The sequence below is a fragment of the Lepisma saccharinum genome, chromosome 25 (assembly GCF_977018435.1).
Source record: "Lepisma saccharinum chromosome 25, izLepSacc3.1, whole genome shotgun sequence".
Lineage (NCBI taxonomy): Eukaryota > Metazoa > Arthropoda > Insecta > Zygentoma > Lepismatidae > Lepisma > Lepisma saccharinum.
This window is the reverse complement of record NC_139253.1, coordinates 6674460-6695460: the sequence shown is the minus strand read 5'-3', so window position 1 is coordinate 6695460 and position 21001 is coordinate 6674460. Positions and strand designations below refer to the sequence as shown.

Below are 21001 nucleotides of genomic sequence, written 5' to 3'. Positions count from 1 at the left end.
GCGGTTCTTATTTTTTTTTCTCATTGTACCCATTACGTCTAATGTAGCCCCACCATAGGTTTTCTCCGAATAGTTGACTTTAGGGATTTTTTTTGGCTGCCTGATTTTTTATATGTTGGGAACGTATATCGGCAATAGAGCAAGATGACATTCGGGCTGTATGTGGAAAGATGGTAAATAAACAAACATTAGAAACCTACGTTTATTATTTATTGAGTGTTCCTTCGTTTAGAATCTTTATGATTAGTTACAAAAATAAAAATGCAAAACACATGTATGCATGAAAGAAACTTTAATTTTCACATTTTTTTCCAGTTACTGAAAAAAGGGAACGAACAAAAATAAATTTGTGAAGAGTCGAGCACAATTGTGGGCCTCTTATTGTAAATCCTAAGAGTTTGTAGTGAGAAGGATGTGCCTGAATTCGTTCTTGATGTCTGGTTGTGCAGTTGAAACTTTCAAGCGGAGATTTGGCTCCAAATTTAGCCTAATTCGGTGTTTCTTTAGGTACACCATGGGTGAAAAACCACTCTTCGAGCTGATTGCGTACCAGCTTCAAGTAGTTCATGTACCCCTGGGGGTACGCGTACCGCAGTTTGAGAACCACTGGTATAAGTCATTCATAAATAACGACTTTTTGTTAACGTTGGAAACCTTGATAATATAATTGATGTGTGTGTGTGTGAGTGAGAGAGAGAGATAGTGCAGTAGGTAGTTTAAAACAAAGTTCTGTTCGTCATTATACATAGAATATTAGGTGTTACAGGCATAGTCCAGCAAATTTACTCTTCTTGCTTCAGAAGGAAACCTTGGCAGTATAGCCGTTGAAATATTTATTATTCCTATATAGTCATTCGTACGGGCCCCTTTGATAGCTCGTATCGGGAATGTTCTACGTCCAATTGAATCCTCCTGCTATATATTTTAAGTATAAGACAACAAATGTTGAAAGGTAATGCGACAAATCTCAAGTCTGTGAATAATATTAACGGAAATACATCATAATACAAATAATAGTAACTAATTGTAACGTGTTAGATGTTGATTAGTACATTTGTTTATACTTCTGTGGTAATTTTTCTACATACTTCCATTTTTACGAGTTTTTTTCTTTTAAACCAGAACCTCCGATTTGTTGTATAGAATTGCATTAGCAACGAAACTTCATTAGGCCAACCTTGGTTCTTCTTGCAATGCAATCAATCAGTATAGGACACGAAATTTCATTTTCCTGTCTCTATCGGAAGACCTAGCTATTTGTAATCCTTCAAGTGTGCGTGCACAATATATGCTATGTTTTGATCAAAGACGATTGCGATATAAGATTCATTTTGTGGCAACGGCGTATTTGTTCTGTCGAAGATAAATGTACATGCTTGAAATCCAGCACAGATTCAATTCGGTTCTTTGAAACATTCGTGCACGATTCTAATACAATAAAACTTATCAGTTAAAGGTGCTCACTTCACTTCGTAGGAAGTTCCTTATGCACACTTGTTCTATTGGGCACCTTTAAATTGTGTTGTTCGGCGTGGTTCGTAGCAGAATATACAAGTACACGGCAATAATAGACAATCATTGCGCTTTAAAACCAAACGCAAACCATAATACAGACATTATTGTCTAATTTCAAGATATCTTTACTCCAAACATGCTAGGACCCCGGCGTGTTGCTAGCATTAGACCAGTTGCTGGATTAATACAGCCAGGCAAGGGTTGGCACTCAGACGTTATAAAATCGTACATGAAAAGCTTTCAACAGAAACCGGAACAGCCGAAGAAGTCACTCGAACTAAAATATTTTCTTGCGGATTATTGTCGGAACACTTCGTTGCATGGGCTGAAGTATGTCACCGAAAGAGGACTCCATTGGACAGAAAGGTAAGTAAAAATATGATTATTTTGAATTCAATGTTTAAGATAACTATATTGTCATGATTTAAGCAATATTTATAGTTACGTCACAGCTTACTATATTGATATTCGTACTTTACATGTTTAGAAAAGAACAGTTCGATAATCGTTTTTAAACCAATCTCACACAAATACGACTATTCGCTGGTGTTTTATTTATGAACTTGCCATCATAATCATGTCATTATTCCACTGATTTACTTGCAAAATAGAAATTCGTTTAGTTTAGGTACATCTTCACTTACAAACTAGGACATTCCAGAAAGGGTGGGAGGCAGTGGCGGCGATTGGGTTTCAAAACTAGGAGGCAAGGTCCCAAAACTGGCGGGCAAGGACAGTTTACTTTCCCTTAGTAAATAAGGTTTGTCATAGTGCGGGGGCAAATGTGGCAAAAAGTGGGGAAGACAGTTGCCCCCGGCCCCCCCTAATCGTCTGGGGGGAGGGATTCCAATCCCGTGAAATATCTTTCAAATGGTAATAATGAAGCATTTCTTAAACTTCTAATATAATGATTTGGAAGGTATTACCGCATTAAGGCTTTTATCAACAATTATCTTAACAACCTGTATTTAGAATTGTTTTTTTTTAGGAAAGTTGAGTCGGAGTGCAGGTTGTAACCCCTACTAATTCCCCTTTAGAACACACCCAATAGATATAGATTACACTGCCTTAAAATGAAGAAGATAGACAATGTTTTTGTAATAGGTAGATCAATGACTATAATAATATCCACTATTCAAGTTCATTCCATAATTCGTTCTTGAGAATATCTTAAATATCATCTTCCTGCTTGCAGAATTTCCGTAGTTTGCTTATAATGTTATTGAGATATCTTTTAATGCCATAATCACTACTTTAATAACTAAACAGTTTTTTGTTCTTGCATGATTTCCAGGACACTCTGGCTAATCCTCTGTTCTGCAGGGGTGATAGCTGCGGTTTTCCTCATCAATACAATCTGGGTGCAGTTCCAAACCTCGCCTACCATTACCAGCATTGAAACTACTCACGATCCAATCTGGAATATCCCCTTTCCTGCTGTCACTGTTTGCAACATTAACAAAGTCCACCTATCGATGGCGAAGGAATTTTACCGTGAAATGTAAGTTCTGCTATTGATTTCAAAATTTGGTAAGGTTTTATTACTTAATGGTCTCTTTTTACCTTACTTTATGTAAAATGTTATAGTCCGTATCATAACTAAACCCGTTAAGTTTGGATCAAACATGGCTGATATGCAAAACTCGGAATTGTGAAACTTTACTCGTCTTGTCCCTTCCGTGCAGAGTACTATAGGAAAACCCTTTTGCCATGCCTAATGGGTATGGGCGAGTATAAACCTTATTGGAATAGGTGAAAATCGAGTGAAGACGTCTGCTCGGTTACAGAGAAAATCTGTGAGTATGGTCAAGTAGAAAGCTTATTTAAATTGACGATAAAATCCAGTAACATAATTTTTATTTTCTATTCAATGCAGGGACAAGTAGAAGGGAAACTTCTTAGGTTTCGAGTGGGTATGGGCAAATAGAAACAGGTATACTCGTGTAAAGTCTGTTTGATGTTCTGAGCCAGTAGGATAACTTTTTGTTTCCAAGTGGGTGTGGTGAAGCAGGGCTCTGTCCACATTAGTTAATTAACTAAAACTTCCTTTTAATCGAGCGGGACACTTATTCTGCCAGGGACGTAGATATGTTATCCATACAGGCACATATATTTGGTAAATAAAAAAGCAAAATTTCGGTACAAAAACAGTCAATTCCGGGTTCAAAATCGGTAAATAAAATGAAATTTCGCTGTTATAGCGGTGAAAAAGCGGTATATAAAATGACATTTTGATTTTAAAAATGTGAATATAATCCCAAATTTTATTTAAAAACTGCACTATTACACAAAATAAACATATTCCTTCTAATAGCACATTAACTCATTACCAGAATATGAATTTCATTCTTGTATAAAGGGGTCCTTTTTTGCTTCTCAAACGTTTGCAGCAGAATTAATCAATTTTCCTTAAATTGCATAACTCACGGGATACTTCAGACTTCAGAAAGTGTCGAGTCGGTATATAAACGGTAAATTTCGTGTTTGAGAGTCTATTTCGCATTTTGCAGTTCATTTCGCATCATTTCGTGACAAAACAGGGTAGGAAAATGCACCACACACCTTTCAGAAACATGAAAAATTAACATTACAATGTTTTATTTCACATTTCGTATTTTCGTCAAAAGCGAAATATGCATGCCTCTAGTTATCCAGTTTGCGGGGGGACCAAATCTGAAATTTTGAATTTTTTTTCTTCTGAGACTATTAGCAGAAACGAAAGCTAAACAAAACAACTATATATAGCAGGGGTTTCCAAGTGGCGGCCCGCGGGCCGCATGCGGCCCCCGTTGCCTTTTTCTGCGGCCCGCGAAGCCAGTTTGCAAAATACATTAATTTTATTTATTTTTATTAAAATACGTTCTTTTTTTACGGAAGGAACGGATGCTCTGTGAAGAAAGACAATATCACAGGTAGAATTGATTTTGCAGTCAATAATGATAATCAGAAGAATCTAAAGTGACGTAACTTTCTCTTCACACCATGCATTCCATCCCTTCGTTATGTGGAATGAACTCGCCTGCTTCAGCGAAGGCTTCACTCTTTGTGTTCAGAAACAAACTGCAGAGAGGCGCTATAGAGATCTGTTTTACTACGCACGAAGTACGAAGAGATTTCCAGTGTTCCAACTCGGATTGTACTGTGACTTAATGTTAAAGTTTGTGCAAATATCGAAATGAGCAATATCTCCAAAAAAACGTAAAATTGAAAATTAAAATAGCTTCTCTCCAACTTGAATTGCGTGATTTGCAGGCGATGTGTTCCTTCAAACTAGGCCAGAGTTTTTCAAATACCTTTCAAAAGAACGCTTTCCAAACCTTCGTAGTTTTAGGCAAAGAATGACATCGATGTTCGGCAGCACATACACGTGTGAAAGTGTTTTTTCTTAAATGAAGTTCATCAAAAACCGCTACAGAAGCAGACTGGCAGATTCTTCACTGCTTCACCTTCTGAGACTTTCAAATACAGAAATTCAAATACAACTTTAATAAAAGAAGCAGATCGGGCTCAATTTTCACATTGAACACTTACTATGAATGATTCTTATTTGTATGGTGTGTCTTTAATTTCTTTCAATTCATCAATAAGTATTGGGTTTTTGTGAAATAAATTGTAATTATACAATTTTGATTTGTATATCCATTGTTTTATTGCCTCATTTTAGAAATTTAGGTCATGCGAAAGTACTACATTTTCAGTTCAGTACTTACCAATTTTGTAATTTTTAATCCCCCCCCCCAAAAAAATGCGGCCCGCCTATCAACTGCTGCATATAATTTTGGCCCTCGGACCTTTTGAAGTTGGAAACCACTGATATATAGCGTTAGGCGTTAGTGTGATTTGTTTTTGACAGGTCCGAGATAATTGACTCTTATGTAAAAATTATCACAAAAAATAGGACTTTATCCATTAAAAATGGAAAGATACTGCAACACTTTAGAACTACACATTGATCGCACCCACGGCACTCGAGACGAGATACTTAAAAGAATGAAGAACATAAAGCTCTGAAGTTGAAGCAGGGAGAACATTTAAATCTCAGAACGTGATCAGTTATTTGAGAACTCCATGTATCTCTCGATCTCCTACTGTTGACTGCTTGGCAGAGACTTTGATTCTATCTGTGAGGGAAGGTTGTAACGATAAGTTCGAATCTCTGATTTATAGGAACTTGGGGCAAGGGTAACCTCAAGACAGGCAGATTATATGACTGGTTCTCCTGCCGACCCCCGTGGCGGAGTGGTTAGCACATCGCGCTAGGACACCAGCTGTTCCGGGTTCGAATCCCTGCCTGGGCGCGGATGTTTGTGAGTGTACATTCATCAATTTCATCATATCATCACTAATCCCCAGCTTCGCAAATTAGCCAAAAGTGGCACAAAAGCGAAGTAAAATAAAGCAAATTAATCAATCAATCAGCCATGGTTCTCCTGAATTTGCCGGTTCTTCTTGTGGCAGCTGATTATTATCGCTGCCCTATTTTGGAGTGTGTGTCTTTTGGACAGGGTTTTGGAAATGATGTGCCACGCTGGAATGGCATATAACGTTGATGGTCATACTATGGTCTTGTCTTCAAGGATAGTCATGAGTACAATGCTGCGAGCCTCTACAATACAATACAATACAATATACAGGGTGATTTTTTTAAAACTCATGGTTTTCTTTATTGTGTAAAATTTGTAAATGAAGCATTATTTCCATGCGGTTTGTGGCAAATGAATAAGGAAGGATGGGAGATTTATTGGAGTATGTTTACCGGTTTATATGCATCCCGGGTAATATCACCCACGCCTCAACAAAAACAGCAAATATTCACCAGTGTACCTTTCGCGTCTATATGGTCTGGGGGTTTGGATTCAGTGCGGAGGTTTAAGTTTCCTCCTGTAGATAGCACCGTTGTCATTGTCAACAATAACCAGGAAACTGAGCTGTTATATTGTTATGCTGGAAAGTTGTGTGCTTTTGCGTAATTGTTGTGCTGAAAAGTTGCGTTATTGTGATCAGGACACACAGTAAGAATGGTGTACTCCTTGCAGGAACGTGTGTTTATCATGAAAAGTTTTTGGAAAACTGATTCTGTTGTTGCCACGCATAGGGTATTTAGAAACAAATTTGCCTCACGTTCTGCCCCAGACAGGAACACAATATTGTCGCTAGTGAAGAAATTGGAAGAAAAAGGATCGCTTCTGAGTGAGACAGGGAAGCATCGGACCCAGCGGGCAGGTGTTGTGGAAGATGTCAGTGCTCGACTCTTGAGGTCGCCCAAGAAATCTCTCCGTCGTTTGTCACAAGAAACCGGCTATAGCTATTCAACATGTCAAAAGGCAGCGAAAACTGCGAAACTAAGGGCGTACAAAATTACAGCTGTTCAAGAATTGAAGGATCCAGATAAAGTTAAACGTGTAGACTACTGTAATTGGTTTTTAATGTTTATTGTGCATAATCCTGATATTCTGAAAATAACGTGGTTTACTGATGAAGCCTGGTTTCATCTCTCTGGGTATGTTAATTCTCAGAATACACGGATATGGGCAGCTGAAAATCCACATAGTGTAATCGAAATTCCGTTGCACTCACAGAAAGTTGGGGTATGGTGCGCTGTCTCAGCATCACGTATAGTGGGTTCAATCTTCTTCAATGAAACAGTGAACACAGAGCGGTACAGGGCAATATTCATGGAATTTGTTGAAAGTTTGGACGACATTGAACTCACACAGGGTTATTTTCAACAGGATGGTGCTACATGCCATACATCGCATGACAGTATGGCACTGATTGAAAGTTTCTTTGCGAATAGGGTTATTTCAAAGGGATTGTGGCCTCCGAGGTCTCCAGACTTAACTTCACTTGACTTCTTTCTGTGGGGCTTCCTAAAGGGACGTGTGTACACAAACAACCCTACATCCGTGGAAATGTTGAAGCAGAACATTATCACTGAAATTGCGAACATTAGCGCAGAAACACTATGTCAGACAGCCCTTAACATGGAACGGCGTGTTCGACTTTGTTTACAGGAAGGAGGTCTACACTTTCAGCACCCTCTTTAATGGTGAGATGTTATGTCATATGTCTGTGCCATAATTTTTATGTTTTATTTATGTTTGAGTGAATACAAAAAAAAGAACTCATTTTCATTAATTCAGTTTAGCAAAAATCCAATACTTCAATGTTATTGTAGGGTACACTGATGAATATTTGCTGTTTTTGTTGAGGCGTGGGCGATATTACCAGGGATGCATATAAACCGGTAAACATACTCCAATAAATCTCCCATCCTTCCTTATTCATTTGGCACAAACCGCATGGAAATAATACTTCATTTACAAATTTTACACAACAAAGAAAACCATGAGTTTTAAAAAAATCACCCTGTATTTATTCATCGTTAGACATTGTACAATGCAATAGATGTTGTCAGTTATTGGTTACATATTTGTTATTGTATATATGTAAATATATAATTATATATAGAGAGAGGGATTACATGGAACTCCAATATGTTATAGATACTAATATGAGAGTATATGCATATATAAAGTAAGAGTACATAGACATAAGACAATTATAATATTAGTGACGATGAAATAATATAAATATGGCAGTGGCAATATACATAACAATAATTCATAAAACAGGAAATAAACAATACAATACATTCTAGAATATTAAATCATTTTTGGGATGGATTTCGAATTCTTCTAGATTGTAGAAGACCTTTTCTTTTAACCAGGATTGAAGTACACTTTTAAATTTTTTAAGAGAGACACTGTGAGCAGCTTCTGGTAACATGTTGTATAACTTAATTCCTAAATACTTGTAACTATTTTGTGTTTTACTTAATCTGATTGATGGTGTGTCGAGCTTGTAACAGAATCTTGTATTGTGTCTGTGCACAGTGTGTCTTGCGTTATAATTATGTACATTTTCTTTTGTATACACTAGACAGGTAAATATATATGAGCTTGGCACAGTCATTATCTTTAGTTCTTTAAAGAGATTTTTACAGGAAACAGACTGATCAAAGACTCCTGCCATGCTTCGTAAAGCTTTTTTCTGCCAGATAAATACATCCCCAGCACCAGATGAGTTTCCCCACAAGAGAATTCCATAAGTCAGAAGGCTATGAAAATATGCATAATATGATTGCAGCAACAAGTCCTTGCTAATGCATGTTCTAAGCTTTTTAAGTAGAAATACCACCCTGGCAAGTTTGGAACATAGGTGATTTGTTTGCGACTCCCAAGATAATTTGGAGTCTAAGTGTAAACCAAAAAGTTTTACAGAAGTCCATTCATGGCCATTTCCTAATGTAAAAAATATTTTCTCTGTTTTATTTTCATTAATTGTAAGTTGATTTGTTTCAAACCAAAAAGTGGACCTTTCCTCTATTTCCTTATCAAGCTTCTCAACTGTAAATTTGTCACTGCCCACCGTAAGGAATGTGGTATCATCTGCATATAAAACAGTCTTATGAGGAATAATATTAGGTAAGTCATTTATATAAATATTGAACAACAATGGGCCGAGGACAGAACCTTGTGGAACTCCATTTTTTATATTTAAGAATTCTGATTTTATGTTGTCTACAGTGACCATTTGTTGTCTATTTGATAAGTAGGATTTTATTAGAGCAAGTTCAGTTTCTTTGATGCAATAGAAGTGTAATTTTTTTATTAATATTTGATGGGAAACAGAGTCAAAGGCTTTACTCAGGTCGATAAGTGTTGCACTTACAGAAAGTTTGGATTCAAATGCATCTAACACTGTGGAAACAATGGTTTCATTCGCTTTCACAGTGGATAAATGGGCTCTGAAACCATATTGTGCACTTGTATATAAATTATTATTTGTGAAATAGCTATCGAGTTGATTATATAAACAGTGTTCTATAATTTTTGAGACAATGGGAACAAGTGATATAGGACGGCAATTGTCGGGGCTCGATTTATCACCCTTTTTATACACGGGTATGACAACCGAGAGCTTGAGGCAGGAAGGAAAGTGCCCACAATACATCATCCAGTTTATGAGAATGCAAAGTGGGTACTGTAGAATATCAATGATTCTTTTTAAAATAAAGTTCGACATTCCATAAAAGTCTTCCGATTTTGAATTATTTAGTTTTTGTGCTGCTTTTAAAATATCATCAGGTTGGGTCTCATGCCACCGGAAGTCAGTCAAAATGTTACCGATGTTTTGTGACATGAGATTATTATATTCATAATCAAATTGATTCATAGAATTGTGGTTTGTATCCAATTTGTTACCTACCCTGACAAAGAAATCATTAAATTCGCTTGGAGTAATCGGAACATTTTCTTTTCTTCTGGGTTTCCCTCTGCCTAATTCTGCCTTAATGACATTCCAAGCTGCTTTGCATTTATTATTGGAGTTATTAATAAATTTATCATTTGCTGTGCATTTAGCTTTTCTAATTTCTGATCTGTAAATATTTCTTAATTTGATATATCTGCTCTTATCTGTGTTACCATTTTTAAATCCATTATAATACATCATAAGCAAGATTTTTAATTTACTCAAGTGTGGATTATACCATTGACCTAAGTGTCTTTGTTCGCGTTTAGCTTTAATTGGTTTCTCCTTTTTTTGGACTCTAGGACAGCAGTCGTTACATATATCAGAGATGGTGCTCATAAATTTCTCAAATAATGCATCGACATTTGCATTTGAGAAAATTAAATGAATCCAATCAACGTCTTTTAATTTGTTTCTTAGTATATTCAGCCTGTTATCATTAATTAGTCTAACAGATTTAATTTGTTTATGTATAGTATTCAGAGGTATATTATTGTTCAATTTTAACCATAAGCCTTTGTGGTCCGTTAAATAAAATGTATTGAATATCCCTATCTCATAGCAGTATTTATCTAGGTTTGTTAAAATGTTATCTAGACAAGAGTCTAGTCTTGTTGGCCTATTGTTTGCGCAGTAATAGTTGAAAGATTTTAAAATATTTAGAAGATGTATTTGCTTAGGGGTACTGTTTCGAATGTCAAAATTGATGTCTCCAAGAATAATTATTTTATGTTTGTTAAAGTTTTTGTCTAGGTACGAAATAATATTTTGCACACACTCGATAAAAAATTCTACATTACTTTCAGGTGCTCTGTACACTGAGATAACAATTGTTCTTAAATTTGGCAGTGACATAGCAGCCACTTCAAAACACCATTCTATGCAAAACTGACTAACATCTAAGATTTTAAAGCTGGTATCTAGGTTGTCGCTGATATATAGTGATACACCACCATGATTCATATTTGATCTGCAATAGCCAGTAATTAACCTGAAACCTGGAGGTACATATATTTGCAATTCTTCATCCCGTAGCCAGTGTTCGTTTATGCTTAAAATACAGTTATTTATTCCCCCCATTAATATTTCTAGTTCATCTAATTTATTTCTAATGGATCTAATGTTCAAATGCAGTAGTAAGATATCATTTCCATTACAAGGTGGTATCCCTAACTTGGCTTGCCGTAATAATCGTGTTTGAATATTTTCGTGAAGTGAAGTCCAATTCCACGAATAGTACTGCCACCTTCTTTAACGGAACGATTTGATTTGCTTTATTGTACTTTGTTATTTTTTGCTAACCGCGAAGATAAGGATGAGTGACGATGTTAATAAATTGGCTAAGGAACACTCATAAAGAATATCCATACCCAAGCCAGGCATCGAACCCGGGACGCCTGACATCGTAGCGCGCTGTGCTAACCACTGCCCACGGAGATCGGCTTTCAACAGAACCAGACGACAGAGTCTGACACTGTTTGGATATACTATACCTTACACTTAGACCATGGCCCAACTTTCAGACAACACCCAGAGGAGCTTCAGCAAAAGTTCAAGATTCTCTCAAACTGTACTCCATCTAAGGCATGTGGGCTAATAGATTGTATTTAAGATCTAACATAACATTCTAATTTGATTTTCTCGTTTTTGCAGAATCCAGTATTGTTTGTGAGAGATGAGCAGGCAGACAATTATGTGAATATGTAAGCCAGTTAAATAAAATCAACGCTGTAGTATTCTTTCGAATTGCTGTTCGTATACACTACTCTCTCGTAGTATACCAGAGCAGTTTGTACTTTGTTATTAAACTCGTAGAACTTATTAAATTTAATTCAATATTTGAACCAATTTGGTTTATTTTTTCAGGAATCTGAATACAAATATCTCGGAAGACGTTTTCATGTTATTAATGCAACAAGTTGGTGAAATAATTCAGCCCGAAGGAGTAGACTTGAAAAGCTACAACATATCTTTGATGGAGAAGTTACTGCAGGAAAAGAATATTGACATCGAGGAAATGATGTTCAAGGTAGGATTCGTGCTTCCATCTTTTTTTATCTTCAAGAATAATTAGTTCTTCAATAATATACCAATGCAGAAATTTCCAACGGGGTTTTAAGATTTAATACAATTTCCAAATGTTGACAACTTTGAAAACCGTGTGGAAGACGAAGTGTAAGCTACGTATATTTATGTTTCTCGCTTCCAGCAGAACACATGTTTTGACAAAACGTTAAATTACAGTTAGAGCAGAGATATGAAATACTGATGTAGATAATGAGTTTAACAATTATATGAAGATTATCTTTTTCATTCAGAGAATGCAGCAGAATGAGTTAATATTAACTCTGAGGAAAGCATAAGATGGTTAATTTTGGGTAAGTACCCGTTGCAATTAACACCCGACAAGAGTAACAAAAATCATAATTTCAGATTAATGTATTTATGGGAATGTATAATATAATATAACTTTGCAGACACTTAATGTGATTTTTTGCTCATTTTTACTGTATTATGATTTCAGTTAGAATCTTTGTTGTAATTCTTTTTCTCAGCATACCGAGCTGGAATTTTCTATTGGTCCCAATTGAAATTTCGATTGGATTGAATTGGTTCCAATTGAAATTTCAATCGGATTCTATCGGTTTTAATTGGAATGAATCGGATTCTATCGGAATATATTGGTTTCAATTGGAATCTCAACTGAAACCAATTGGAAAATCAAGACAATTTCCAATTGGTGAATTGTATCCAATTGTAAGTTTGTATATATTGTAGAATCAATATTCAATTCATTTATTGACAAAGCATAGGTACTTTGATTCTTAACTCCACATTTCCTGTGATTTAGAAGTTCTTTGGAAAAATCGCACACTTGAACTGAATTTGTTCTGAATTCTAATGCATACCACTGAAGTCAGATTTATCTTAATAAACACCTAACAAGAACTCTTTCTTAATAACCAACTCGACCATAAAGGAGCTAGTAGTTGGAATAAATGTTCATATTAGTTCTTGTTTTTGCAATATGAAATTTGCATCGTCATTCTTATGTGTATGTATGCAATTAGAAAAATGAGCAATCTTTTGATCAACTAAGTCAACCTTGACAGTGTTTTGTTTGTTTATCACATTTTCAAGTGTTGTTGGTCAGATTCTTTGTTCAACCTAATTTGTTGCTGTTTTCGCATGTATAAAGAAAGAACAACATGTCAATTTATGACTGAAGCAGCATATTTTTCGATTTCCTATAAGTATGTTAGACACAATGAAGCTACAGACTTAAAAACGTGTTCATATATTTGAAAAAGTTTTATATGTGAAAGTTTTTCTAAGTTATAAATTCCACATACTTTACCAGAGATTTATTTCAGTTGTTTTATATCATTTCTCCATTGCATTTACAGATGTGTAGATAAGAATTTTTCATAAGCAAGATATTGAGAACAATAAAATACTTTTCAATAGAAATCAATTCATTACAATTGACCAATCGGTTCCGATAGTGTGGCTAAAAACTCATATTGGCTATCGGAACCAATTGGAAAGATTTCCAGCTGGGTAGTAGGTCAAGAAAGGTGACCTTGGCTGATTAGTTACTCTTTCCTTGATAACTAAATCCCATGCACTTGTTTCCCGACACACAGAACCCAAAATGTGTCAAATGTTACAAATATATTGACTCCAGTAACACATTAAGGTTCATAAACTGCTAAATCATGAACTTTTTTATGCATCAAAGTACACAGAGAAACGCATCGGAAGGTACTTTTTTCCACAGCGCTGATCTTCTCAATCGAAGCATATTTAGTGCATCACATCGATGAATTTCACTGTTTATTTTGATGCAGCAATGTGTTACTTGAGTCAAAAAAAAGTTACACACATTTGTGTCACTCGAAACATTTTTGGTTCTGTGTGAAGAGTGGGTAGAAAATAACAAAAAATCTAATATCCTCTGTTCGTAAAACGTGGCTTGTAAGGAAACATTTTACATTTTATTGTCACCCTATAATTTTATCACCCTGATATTGATTTTTAGTTGACTCAGCCTTGTTCCTCCATGTTAATCAAGTGCAAGTGGCGTGGGTACCTGGTCAACTGCTCTGATGTATTCCAGATGCACAAAACAGACGCAGGGTATTGCTGTTCTTTCAACTATTACCCATCAGACAGGTACAGAATCAAGTGAGTTCACACTTAAAACTGACTCGCAGGCTTGGTCATTGCTTCTGCCCCTCTTAACTTCTTCATCGTGATTGATTTGTCTGAGGCAGATTTCGAAAGACACAGCTACTTGCTTGCGTTCATACGGCAGGTAATATGCATGCTACAGCCTCAACTGCATGCGGATGGTTTACCTGCATTGTGCAGGTTATGTGCATATTTGTATGGTTACCTGCATGTTACATGGTTATTTTCATGTTGCAGAGTTACTAGCATGCTACCAATTCATGATTCAGAATTACCAGCATGCTTCGGTAAGTTACAATAATGGTAACAGTGTTACCATTATGTTGAAGAATTACATGCATGTTATGCTACAGGATTACCTGCTATGCTACAGAGTCAACTGCATGTGGCTGGTTTACCTGCATTGTACAGGTCAAAGCATGCTATGAGGTTGCCTGCATGTTACATGGTATTTTTCATGTTGCAGAGTTGCTAGCATGTTAGCAATGCATGATTCAGAATTACCAGCATGCTTCGGCAAGAGTTGCATGCTACAGGGTTACCTGCATGCTACAGAATTACATATGTACCCTGGCAAGGACTCGTTTACCTTTTGAAGGGTCTTCTTCTTAAGGTTATATTCAAGTTGTGTGTGTTCGTGAGTAATTAACAGACATGTTGTAACTTTAAAAGTAACTTACAACTGCTTCTGGAGTAAGCTGTAACTTAGTTACTTTTTAAAATCGGTAATTGTGAATGAAACAGAGTTATTTTTAGAAATAATTGTAACTATAATATAGATAGTTCAGTAAAAAGCAATGAGCAATGCAGTTCTCGAGTCAATGCACCAAATAGGGTGTCTACAAAGGTTATTTATAATTTCACAATTTAACAACATTACTTCCAATTGGCACACAATAACATATTGTCCCTGTCAGCATTGATTGATTGATTGATTTAGTTTATTTTACTTCGCGTTTTGTGCCTCTTGGCTAATTTGCGAAGATGGGGATGAGTGATGATATGATGAAATTGATGAATGGACATTCACAAACAACCAAGCCCGACCGGGATTCGAACCCGGGACCCTTGGCGTCGCAGCGCGATGTGCTAACCACTCGGCCACAGGGTCGGGCTGTCCCTGTCAGCAATGCCAATGTCATTGGTCATTTCAATCATTCACATCATTAACAGGAGTTGGTACACTTGGTATTTGATGTACCACCTACAAAGGAGTTTAGGGATGTACGGTCAGGCAGTTGAGTCACTTCTGTAAATTCAACATCAAATATTGATAATATTTGAATACTGGTTAGATACTGTTGTACATACTACAAGTGCTTGTCAGCGGACCTCCATAGCGGAGTGGTTAGCACAGCGCAATAAGTCGCCAGGTGTCCTAGGTTCGAGACACCACCTGGGCATAGGTGTTCTTTGTGAGTGTCCCTTCATTCAATTTCATCATATAATCACTCATCCTCATCGTCGCGAATAGCCAAAAGTGACATAAAAGCAACGCTCAATAACAAAAATCAAATCTAACAAGTATTTGTCGAAGTAGATTAAACACATACGTAAATACTTTTCGAGTTGGTATAGGACACATAGTACCACAGTATGTTGTGATGTAGAAAACAACCTTTCTAGACACCCTGTATACTAATCATATCCAATCATTTCGCGTGTAACACTAAAATTGTGAAGTTACATTAATTCAGTATTGATAAACATTCCATTATAAGTGCTCTTCAAAGTACACATTCTGAAAATAATTATTCTCAACTCCTATATAATTTTTGTACAGGGTGGTCGAAAGTTTTCGGTTAATATTCTTAGGGTCACCCTGTAAGTGATGTGGGTGTTAAAATTACAGACAATTTTCTACAATGATGAATGTACTTGATAGCGTTTGTAACTAACTACATGTTTACCTTTAGGCTCAAAGGAGTTATCCGACGGAAAAGGGACCAACCTGAGTTAACCAGGGATGCCAATGCAGATCCTTACAGAGTGAATGGCGCGGGATATTTGGCGGGAATCTCCATGTTGATAGACCCTCAGCTCGAGGAGTACTATTGCGCGCTCTTTTCTTTCTACGGCATTCAGGTAAGAGAAACTGAGAAACGATGTAGCAGTAATAAATAATATTTTTTTACTTTCTCTCAAAGGCGAAATCTGGGAGTATGGGTCAATTATGGGAAAAATAGTAGTTTCTAACGCAACATAAACGTAAAATCGTAACTACGTAATAATATGCATACCGTTGTTCATGCTACAGTCAAAGAATGTACAGGATGGCTCAAAAAGTCACTTAACACCCTCGGTACAAGGCCACTGCAGCGCGCAACATGGAAATGGTGATGACCAATCGTTATCAGGCCAAGGGGGAACCACATTGACGCCACCCGCGCGGTCGGCGCCCATCTTGATGTCCGCCATCTTGAATTCAACTTCAGAATTTTAAATGGGAAGGGGGTGATATGAAATATCAAATCAGGCTAGAATTTTACGAGAAATGTATAGGTGAAGGTTTTTTCGACGTATCTGTAACCAGTAAAAAGTTATGACTGAATTCTTGTACCAATTTGCTCCTTTTCGAGGTGTTAGATAAATGCCTTAAAATTTGTTTAGCGCATCGGTAATGCATCGAGATCAAAGTGATGTCTAGGGAGAGAAGTTGACATACAATTGCACATGATTTTAATTGAATACATCCACGAAGAGCTGCGCATTATGAATGGTTCTCGCGTACAATTTACAGTGTGACGCTTCCATTGAATTAAAAGTTCTTCACAGTGACAAGGCTTATGTTTATGTTCATCAGGAAGTTCATAAACAAAATATGCGACCCTTGTCATCTGATAACTAACTTTGGACAGAAACTGCTTCACAACGTTCCCACAGTGTTCTGGTGTTCCTCCCTATTGAAAAAAACTCTGTAAAAAGTACCTTCTTCCATAAGCAAGGATGAAAAAACCTGTTTATTTAACAAATCCAAGTAGCCCTAAGCATTTAAGGTTCCGTTGATGGAAAATTGACTAACCAATCGTGTTCCACACAGCACGCCACACCATTAACTTACCAGCACTAACCATTCAGCTTTGATCTGTCGAAAATGAGTTATCAGATAAAAAGCATCGAATATTCTGTAATAAATATAAATATACGAAGACTTATATTATGTACCAGTAACATAAGTAAAAGACATGTTAGTCTTGGCAAATATTTTATTACAATTAATGATCGATTTGTGTAATTTGGTTGCAAGAACATTTTCAGCCTAAAAAACTGTAAAAGTAACTTAGTTATTTTTGATGTAGAGGTAACTGTAACTGAGTTACTTTTTAAAACGAGTAACTGTAACTGTTACTTTTTTAGGCAAGTAACTATAACTAGTTACCATTTTAAAAGTAACTTTCCGAACACAGGCACAAAGAGCAGGCTTGAAGTATGGTCTTGTCGGAAGTGACGTCACCTGGTGCAGTTCGAAAGCGCCAATTAGACTAGCGATCGAGCCCGCAGGACGCAGTCAGCTTCAATGCACACTTGATCGCTTGTTGTTTATCTCTTTGAAATCATGGAACTCGAGAGTCAGCCATGTTGTGTGGAAATGTAAATGTATGAACTTACAAGACTGCTATGCTGAAAAGTAAGTGTTCTAAGCTTTGTTATTGCTACATCCCAGTGACTCTCGATCGCCAATGTTTATCCGAGTCACACTTCAATATATATATATATATATATATATATATATATATATATATATATATATATATATATATATGCATGATACTAATACGTCTATATAAATGACTGAGGGGAACGTTTTATTTATTGAATGAAAAGTTGTAAATTACTATTGTCTTATGTAAATCGTCCACATGTCTAAGTTTCCTACTGTGATATTGATATTTCATTTTCACAATAGCATGCGAATATTTTGAAGTGAACAATCACATATGTTTGTTGTAATATATGTGCATGTCCCGCAAAGTGGCCGTGCGGTCTAAGGCGCAAGCTTTTGGCACCAGCTACGGAACGCACGCAGGTTCGAGTCTCCTGGGAGAAGCGTAACAACTTTCCTCCGAGATCATGAAATTGGGGAGCTACGAATGAGTAGCGTAACCCGAGCACAGAGAACCTTCAACAACGACCAGGAGTTCGTCGTGCTAGCCACACCTCATACCGCAATTGGTTGGATGAGCTCCCACCTCTGGTGGAAGTGAGGCCGGCAGGTGGTAGGGAGGCACCGGGCTTCATGGGCTGCTACGCCATGAGTTGCTATTATCATCAATAAAAATAATATACGCATAGTCACCGGCAATGGGACACCTAGATCCTGACCCTGCAATGCATTGTGTGTTGCCAAACGCCAGGCGATTGCAGAACTTCTTATTGAAGTCTAGTTATGAACACACACGATGTATTGCAGGGAAGCCATTTCTTTTGCCGTTGACTATACATTCTGTCCATTATATTTTTATAGATTATGATCCATTCCCCCTACGACTACCCAGAGGTTGTCACCAAGGGAGTTTTCCTCGCCCCGAAGAAGGAGGCCTTCATGCAGCTGACTGGGGAGACCACTTACAGCACCGAAGCCGTCAGAGGGATTGGCGTGAAACAGAAGCAGTGCCTGTTCCCTGACGAGAGGACTCTCAGCCTGGACGACTCTTACTCCTATGCCAATTGCTTGATGGAATGTCGCCTCAGGCACATAAAGAAGATCTGCGGTTGCACACCCTTCTATTATCCTGACGATGGGGAGTATTATTCAATTGTATTATTCAAGTTATTCCTACAGCACATATCTTCAATGGACCCCCATTGATATCCACAATGTCCAGTTCAGATCCATTACATGGGCCTAACTTGGGGGACCTAACTTTGAGGTGGGAAGAATGAAGAACTATTGTAACCGATGAAAAATAGCATCCAAGATTGTTTTGCTAAGTAACAGTTGGATTTGGGAAATCATTAAGAAATTACTCATTATGTTGCTCCTTTTTAATAAACTCAAAAAAATTGTGTTTGGGGGCAAATCCCCTATGGCCCCGTTAAGTTACACCCTTGATCCATTAGATACCCAGAGAAAATAGGAAGGAGAGGAAAAGTAGATAAATAGAGACAAAGAAGGAGGGAACGAGGAAAGGGAATCGGATGAAAGTTGGAAATAAACACAGGAAGATGCAGAAATAGAGGAAAAAGAAGAACAGAGAGGAAGAGGGAGAAGAAGAAAATGAGGGGGGGAAGGAAGCGGCAACCTAGAGAAGGATAGAAACTTAGGAAGCCATGATCACTCGAACACAAAAATGTATCCACCATTGTTGCACTAGAACATATACTGTATTTAGGAAAAAAAACGATCTTTAACTTGAATTTTAAAATTTTGCTTAGCAGTTTAAGTTCTGCGGTAAGCTATTTTTCGACTGATGAGTTCCATTAAATCTTGTTCTTCTTGCAGGCTTTACGAAACAGTGTGGCCTATTGGATGTGGAGTGCCTTGCTAAGCACAGGCGTGAGTATTGTGTGATAGGATTAGTTCAATATTAATTAAGTTAATTTCTTTATAAACGATCTTCTCTGTTATTATTGGATACTTCTCACACTAACATAAATTGTGTTAACTGGAATAATTTTCTGTGGAGTATCGACTGATTATTTCAAAAGTTGACATGTAAGTCTCACGCTTTGAGTTTTTGTTTTAAGTCTGTTTTATGCACAGATAGGCTAATCGTGACTGGACCTACAGTTTAAAGTGGGAATATTTATTAATTCAAAGGAATATCTTCAATAATTTTTATTATATGTGGTTTGGTTTCAGGTTTATTCACTACCCTGCGTCCTCCGTATAAAGTGAAAGGAATATCAGACTACGCAGATGCAATGGAGTGTGATTGTCATCCTAGCTGCACAGATATTAAATACACTTCAGAAATGACTTTCGCTGACTTTTTTAGGAGTGAATTTGACAGAACCAACTTCTTGTAAGTATGCCAGTCAGTACCGTAGTGGGCTTCTGCCTACTTGCACGTGCACATCCAAATAAATCTGCAATGCAATTAATTTTTATTATACATATTAACTGAACATCGTCTCCTTCAAAACATCCAACGTTCCCACACCACCGATTTGCTTCGATGCTTCACCAACAGCTGCTGTCTTGAAAAGCATGTTCACACGACTTGATGTCTTCTTTTCCACTTACTCTATGTCTTCTCTTTCAGCTCAGAGATTGCCATAACCAATCACTCCATTTTGCATATTTTCTTCAAGGACCTGTCTGTGTTTAAGTTCAGAAGAGATGTCAAGTATGGATGGAATGATTTATTGGGTAAGAAGCACTTATTGATTTACTTGAATTGCGTTCTTTACATGTTGCTAGTTGACATCACTTCTTGGTATATTGAACCAATATGCAGCACAGATAAACTGTAGTTGACGCGAGGGTCATAAAAGTGAAAAAAAAAAAAAAACATTTCAAGTGTAAAATTAATTATTTAATTTTCGGGACTCTGATGAAATAAATGAAAATATAAAAAATTGGTTCTCTAGAAAAATCCTTTCTGAGTGCTCAGGTAAAATTTGAACATTTTCTATCGAACGGTTCTCAGGATAATCGTGACCAAGTTACACAGTAAGCTTACACAGGCATGCTCAAACTTTCGCCAGGGTGCAAGATCACCTTAAAGTAGAAACCTTGCGAGGTTTACAATGCTTCTGCTATTTTCAAAGTAAAATGAAGATGTGCGTACTATAGTTAAGCACACATTTAATGCGAAGCTTCTCTTTTTATTTCAGCTTCCTTTGGCGGTATTGTTGGACTTTGTCTTGGTTGCAGTTTACTCAGTCTGTTCGAAGTGGTCTATTTCTTCACAATGCGAGCTGTGTGCCAGTACAGAAGAAATTCTAAAGCACCTTCCATTGGAACTAAAGCGCCATTTGCCTGGACTCCATGATTTCTTTATTTTAAAATATTGTCTACACGAATACTGCT

The 21001-nt window shown here is 36.9% G+C and overlaps 1 protein-coding gene across 1 annotated transcript; it reads left to right on the top strand.

The window, feature by feature from the left end:
- The first annotated feature begins 1847 nt into the window (after positions 1 to 1847).
- On the top strand, positions 1848 to 20963 carry LOC145979010 (sodium channel protein Nach-like). Its single transcript, XM_083112070.1, has 8 exons — positions 1848 to 1881; positions 2839 to 3016; positions 11698 to 11860; positions 13874 to 14019; positions 15942 to 16110; positions 18491 to 18771; positions 20232 to 20338; positions 20806 to 20963. Exons 1-8 carry the CDS (start codon positions 1848 to 1850, stop codon positions 20961 to 20963), a joined length of 1236 nt encoding a protein of 411 aa, XP_082968196.1.
- The last annotated feature ends 38 nt before the right edge of the window (positions 20964 to 21001 follow it).

Excerpts from the sequence above, each read along its gene's own strand:
- LOC145979010 (XM_083112070.1), top strand. The coding sequence starts at position 1,848 with ATGTCACCGAAAGAGGACTCCATTGGACAGAAAG. Across the intron at positions 11,861-13,873 it reads TCGAGGAAATGATGTTCAAG|TTGACTCAGCCTTGTTCCTC; the intron begins GTAGGATTCGTG and ends ATTGATTTTTAG. Across the intron at positions 14,020-15,941 it reads TCAGACAGGTACAGAATCAA|GCTCAAAGGAGTTATCCGAC; the intron begins GTGAGTTCACAC and ends GTTTACCTTTAG.